Source organism: Ziziphus jujuba, chromosome 12 (assembly GCF_031755915.1).
Source record: "Ziziphus jujuba cultivar Dongzao chromosome 12, ASM3175591v1".
NCBI classification, from domain to species: Eukaryota; Viridiplantae; Streptophyta; class Magnoliopsida; order Rosales; family Rhamnaceae; genus Ziziphus; species Ziziphus jujuba.
In genome coordinates, this window is record NC_083390.1 from 15,420,882 (window position 1) to 15,427,547 (window position 6,666).

Genomic DNA, 6,666 nt, shown 5'->3' on the forward strand with positions numbered 1-6,666 from the left:
GCTTGCAGAAGTATATAACATGTAAAAAATGAAAATGAAATGTAAGTTGCAATAGCATTCATATTGCCAAAACCACAAGGAATATAATTTGAATGGTTGAAAATTTGGCATGCATCTAAATTCAGAACGATTATTGTTGGTGTTTGACAATTTGATTATTTGTTTTAGAAAACACCCTTTGAAACCATTTTGTCTTTTATGAAAGAAAAAAAAAAAAAAACACATCTTTCTTTTGTTAAGATGGTTTTATAAGTACATAAAGGCTTCAAAGTTAAAGCCTAAAGCCCATTTAGAGTTATTATAGACAGTAGCATGCATAATTAGAGCTTTAGGTTTCCTCTGTTTGAAATTGTTCACCTTCATAAGTCTCTCCAAATTGCCAATTTGCTGGGGCAACATTATCAGACTCTACCATTTTACCATCACTAGTAGTCACTTGGAATGACAAGCTTTGCCCCATCAAGTTGCTTGTTGTCTGCCAGTTTTGGCCCCAGTTTCTGGACATTTGTATCCAATCAGTGTTTGAACCTTTAATCTTCACATCTACAACATCACCAGCTCCTCCCACATTATACACCAAGACAAGTATCCAATTTTGATTTCCCTTAAAATCAAACTTAATGCCTCCAGTTTTAATGCAAGCTACCCGTCGATATATGACGTGTACAACGCCTGCCTGGTAAAGGGCAATCTTTCTGAACATGGGCTGTGACAGATCAAAGTGTTTCCTTGGTGGATTACACCAGATGTCAGTGCTTTTGGTGTAATTGGGAGGACAAAAGTTTGTAGCAGTTACATGGATGCTATTGTTTAGGCACCATTGTGTAGAGTTATGACACATGATTTTGAAGCAGGCTCCACAGGTTTTGCCATCTTGGAAAAGAACTGTGCTCAAGGCTGTGGTTTCAAGTCCATATCCTTGTTTAAATAGATCTCCATAGCCACAAGCTCCCTCTGCATTACATATACTGATTTTGAGTTTAGAGTTTTATTAGATGAAGTGTGTATATATATATATATATATATAGAAATACTATGGCAAGGGAAGGCACCTTCCCCCTGTCATAGACAAGCTGCATATATATATATATATATCGTTGAATCATTACTGAAAAAGAGATTTAAGGACTTTTATATAATTTTTCTTTAAACTTTTTAACGGCAACTACTACCACATAAAACATCTAAATAATTGGTACTTTGTTCCATGAAATAAGAAATTTGTAGAAAAGACCAATTTAATTATCATGGGACAACTTAGCGGTAAAGCTATTATTTCCTCAAGTAATGAGTTTGAATTTGATTTCCTACACTTTAATGGTATAAAAATGAAAAAGAAAAAAAAAGAAAAAGAAAAAGTTTTGGCCATGCACATTGCAAGTTGATGAACCATGGTGAAAAACTAGGCCTTAAACCCAACTAGACTAGCCTTCTATCTGCTTCATCATCAAAAGTTCAAATTCTTTTGGCTATGAAAGTAGATTTTGCAAATAAAAATGTTTTTCAGCACAGCTTCTGATATCTCAACCAACAAGAGCAGTCCATTTAGACTGTGATGCAGAAAAGCTGTGCTAGATTATAGATTTCTTTTACTAAAAAACGTCAGCGTAAAGTCAAAACCAAGTTTTTAAAAAATAACAACAATAAAGAAAAACAAAAGGAAAAAAGATTGAATTTTCTCACTCATGGTTTGAGCGCCACTCATATCACCGTAGAACGTGGCATTAGCATAATCCCAAGCTGGTTCAACCTGAGCTGTAGTTATTATGAGCAAAGCCATAACCATAACCAAAATTGCAGCAGACCTTTCACCACCCATATTACTCCTTTCAAGCTTGTTCTGACCAATCAACCCTCCTGTGTTTAGGTACATACATAGGATTTTATTCTAGTAGCGAACACACACATGCCAGCAACTATGATGGGATGTGTAATTTTTTTTTTTTTTTTTTTTTTACATCCCACCAATTGAATGCGTGTCACCCAGATAGGGCATTAAAAGGTGCTTTATTGCTGGTAAAATAATGAAATGGTCCAAAATTTATAAATAAGAGAACCGTTGTATATAATGTATACATGCACAAGATGACCGAGAGTAGAAAAGGGGACCTAAGTAAAATTTATTGTCATTTGTATAATAAATGAAGTGAGCTTAAGTGTAAGCCATGCAGTTAGTGTAAATTAAATAATAATAAAAAACTCTCACATTATAAAGGTTCGAATTTCATTTTCCTTCTTAAATGAAATGCAGAGAATCTCAACTGATTTTGGACCTTTTTAAATCACTTTTGTTGACAGATTTAATGAAAAATGAAAACAAATGTGTAGCAATTAAATACATATTTTGGATGTGCTTTTATCTCAACCTAAGCCTAAATCGCTTTGCTTATTCAGCAAAAGAAAACCCCTTTGGTTAAAAGAAATATATTAAGTTTTAATTTAGTTGGCTAATTAGTTCATTTTATGATATATATGATATATGATATTAATGTGGCGCAAATATTAAATGGGATAAAAAAAAAACAAATATTTTTTTAATTTTTATAAAATCTAGTTTTATTTATATATCATATGACAATTTGATAAATTTGTATTATAGATTCATTTTTAAAATATAAAAATAAAAATAAAAGTTTTATTAATATTGTCATATATTATTTATTCATTTTATCCTTAGATTGTCACCAATAAAGTAACCTAGATAGTCCACTATATATATATATATATATATTATATTATATTTTTGATTATATATGTAATTGAAAATGCATGTCTAGTTACAATCAATTACTTCAATTAATCCAAGCATATGTACATCTATATCCATATACATATATACATATATACATATATTAATTTTGCTATTTGAAGCATTTTCCCCCTTCATAGATCAGCGTATTCCATCAGACAATTAAAAAGCGGGATGAAATTTTGCTTGATTGGAGGCACAAAGGAATAGACACCCACTATAATATATATATATATATAATTTCTATAATGCAGATGTCTATATTTTTATCGTATGGACGTTCAGAAAAACGACAAAGAAGATGATGATTTTTAAAAACTATCATTTTTATGTATAGTATTGATAATAATTTTTTAAAAACCATTGTATATTATTAATGATGATTTCTTCAAAAACCGTTGTTTTTGTGGACGTCCGCATAATAAACAGATGCTGTGTATATATAGATAGTGCTATAGATACCTGATATTTACTAAATGTATTTATCAAATAACATATGTTAAAATATTATTGGCTAATATATTCATATAACTTAAATATGAAAAAATGAATTCTTAAATAAATAAATAAATTAAAAAATAAACCTATTAAATATTACCGTATAATTTGATAAATAAATTTGATTTATATTTCGGTAAATATAATATTATTGTGTATATATATATACGGAGAGAGAGAGAGAGAGAGAGAGAGAGAGAGAGAGAGAGAGAGAGAGAGAGAGAGAGAGAGAGAGAGTTATGATACAAGTTGTAATCTTTAATTGTTAGCAATACAAGCTCTTGATTGATTCTTCCAAAGCTTGCTTAATTTAATTAATTGCTTTTAAATACTAACATCAGTGTCTAAATTTAGGCAACTATTTTTATATTTGGTGATTAAATAATTGTTTTGGCATTTATAAATATGAAAATTATCTAAGCTTAGAAGTTATAAATCAATTATAACCCATAATAAATTGACCATGAATTTTGGTGTACTAAAAAATTGACCATGGATTTTAATATTTATCTGCATGCTTGAATAAAACATTATTTATATATGGGTTCATTTCATACACCTTTTTTAAAGTTTAACTTAAATACAGTCCTTTTCATTCTAAAAATATCATCAACTTTCCTTAGCATCCAAAATGTTATCATTTTCTCCTCAATTGTTTTATTCACACCACTTGAAATAATGTTATCTACACTACTTTAAGAATACTAGTTGTACATTTTAAAAATTTAAAAATTAAATTGTATTTAATTCAAATTTCAAGAATCCAAATGTAGTATTCCTTTTATATATACATATATGAAACTTTTTTCTCTTGGGCTCCATCAAGCAATGCTATAGTGGGCTTCAACAATAACATTATGCCAAACTAGTAAATTAGCAACATTAATTATGCGACACTACCAAAAGAAAAAAAAAAAAAAAATCCTCAAAAAGAACAAAACGTGAAAATTCTAAAAGGGGGTTTATAGCAAAAACCCATTCACAAGATGAAACAATCTTTTCGAGTTTCCTTGGACATACAGTGCCTTGAAAATTTTTAAGAAACTAGATCACAATGCCAGTCAGCCAATAAAGTCCAAAGCATATTCTTTTAATGCTACTGACTTTAGGAGGGAAAAAAAAAAAAAAATACAACTTATGTTTCAAATGTGAACAACATTGTCATGTGACATATAATTGTCCCAAAAAGAATTTACATATTAGGATGACACATGAAGAAGAACCAACAAATAAAAGGAAGAATGATGGCAATTTCAATTATGGAATCTATGACCTTGATAATTTGGGTAAAGCAGACTTTTCACTTAATGCAGTTATTAAGTGTATCCTTTCAATTCTGAAAGATCAAAAAAAATATTGGAGGCACATATAAATTTTATAAATGCCAATACGTTATGGAAACCAAGCACAAAAGTTTATCATTAATGGAAAAAAAACAACATGAATGTTGATTCAACATCTATGATAGGAACCTCGACTAAAATGCCATAAGTAGTTTGGGACCAGCGGCGGACCCAGGAAAATTTTCCAAGGGGGCACTATGATATATTACCATTTGACTATTTTTTAATTTATGGTGAGAAATATATACATATAAAAAAAAAAAAAAGATGTAACATTTGTTTCACCATACTGCAGCCTAACAAATTAGAGTATTTACTAAACCGCAAGTATTAAATTTTTTTTTTCCAATTCCTTTTCAAGAAAAATATGATTTTAACACTTTTACATAATTTATATATATAAACTCCTTGATGCAAAATAAAAGAAAAAAAGATGTTGGATATTTTAGAATGTAAACAACTAAAAAACTCCTTGACGCAAAATTTTTTAAAAAATAAAAAAGTTGGTTATTTTAAAATTTAAACATCTTAAAATAAAAAAAAATTTAACAGCAAAAATGTGTAATTAAATAAAAAAAGTACAGATTAGTTCCTCCAAATTAATATGAAATTTAAATAAGAATAATATTATAAATATTTTTTTATAAAATAAATATTCTTGTTATTAAACAATTACACTTTTAATATATTAAGAACATTGATTAAATAGCTATTATATTATCAAAATATTATATAGATAAATACTAGAATTATATTAAATAGTCATCATAATAAAATAATTATGAATAAAAATAGGATAATATATATATATATATATGCATAAAACAACACATAAATATAAAAGAAAGTGAAAAATTCAGTACCCAAAAATAAATATGGCTTTGGGAGAGAAGGAAGTAGTAAATGGAAGAAAGGGTAAATGGGTATAAGGAGAGAAGGAAGGAGGAATAAGGCGTCAGACACACATGAATATAAGGTCAAAAGAGTAAATAGATAAATATATACAATAAGAATTAAAAAGTCAAAAATTTGAGAGGCACAAGCCCTTTGGGCCAACGTGGGTCCACCCATGCTTGAGACTATCTTTTACATAAGAGTATTTTTGAAAACTAGACATCGTACAACTTAAATCATGAAAAATAGCAAAGTTTTTTTTTTTTAAATAGATAAATATATACAATAAGAATTAAAAAGTCAAAAATTTGAGAGGCACAAGCCCTTTGGGCCAACGTGGGTCCACCCATGCTTGAGACTATCTTTTACATAAGAGTATTTTTGAAAACTAGACATCGTACAACTTAAATCATGAAAAATAGCAAAGTTTTTTTTTTTTTTAAATAGATAAATATATACAATAAGAATTAAAAAGTCAAAAATTTGAGAGGCACAAGCCCTTTGGGCCAACGTGGGTCCACCCATGCTTGAGACTATCTTTTACATAAGAGTATTTTTGAAAACTAGACATCGTACAACTTAAATCATGAAAAATAGCAAAGTTTTTTTTTTTTAAAAAAAAAAACTAACCAATATTTTACACATTTGGAATAAAATATTTTTATTTATATTTTTTATTTTTTTATTTTTTTTATTTTTTTCTCTGTCAAAATGCCATTTATCTTTTTTTTTTTGTTTTTTTTTTTTGTTTTTGGTTTTCATTTTCTCTACTTGCCCTTTTGAAAACATAGCTAGGGTTTTTTGAAAAAGACCATCCCAGTCACCATTTTCACCAAATCCTTCTCCCATTCACCGGCATTGTCCTCGTCCATTGTTGTCTCGGCAAGAGTAAATAGATTGGGAGCCACCCACAGAAAGAGAGAGAGAGAGAGAGAGAGACTGTGTTTCTGTCAAATGGTTTCCAAGTTGTTAACAGTGTGACCTCCAGGATTCAGGGAGAAAATTGTTGGGAAATGGTTTCACCAAAGTCTCTCTCTGACTTCTTAGCTTTTCACCGAAGTCTCTCTCTAACTTCCTAGCTTTTCCTCTTTTTCCAAGCTGTTTGGTATTTTTTTCTTGGCTTGGAGAACAATAATAATAATAATAAAGATTGCAAGAAAGTATAAGAAACCGTTGGGAAAT

The 6,666-nt window shown here is 29.1% G+C and overlaps 1 protein-coding gene across 1 annotated transcript; it reads right to left on the minus strand.

The window, feature by feature from the left end:
• Nucleotides 1-233: 233 nt before the first annotated feature.
• LOC107428867 (expansin-A23) lies at nucleotides 234-1,861 on the minus strand. The gene is made up of 2 exons (XM_016039460.4): nucleotides 1,684-1,861; nucleotides 234-954 (listed from the first exon to the last, which is right to left on the minus strand). The coding sequence occupies exons 1-2, from the start codon at nucleotides 1,817-1,819 to the stop codon at nucleotides 329-331; spliced, it is 762 nt and encodes a 253-aa protein (XP_015894946.4). The 5' UTR covers nucleotides 1,820-1,861; the 3' UTR covers nucleotides 234-328.
• Nucleotides 1,862-6,666: the final 4,805 nt, after the last annotated feature.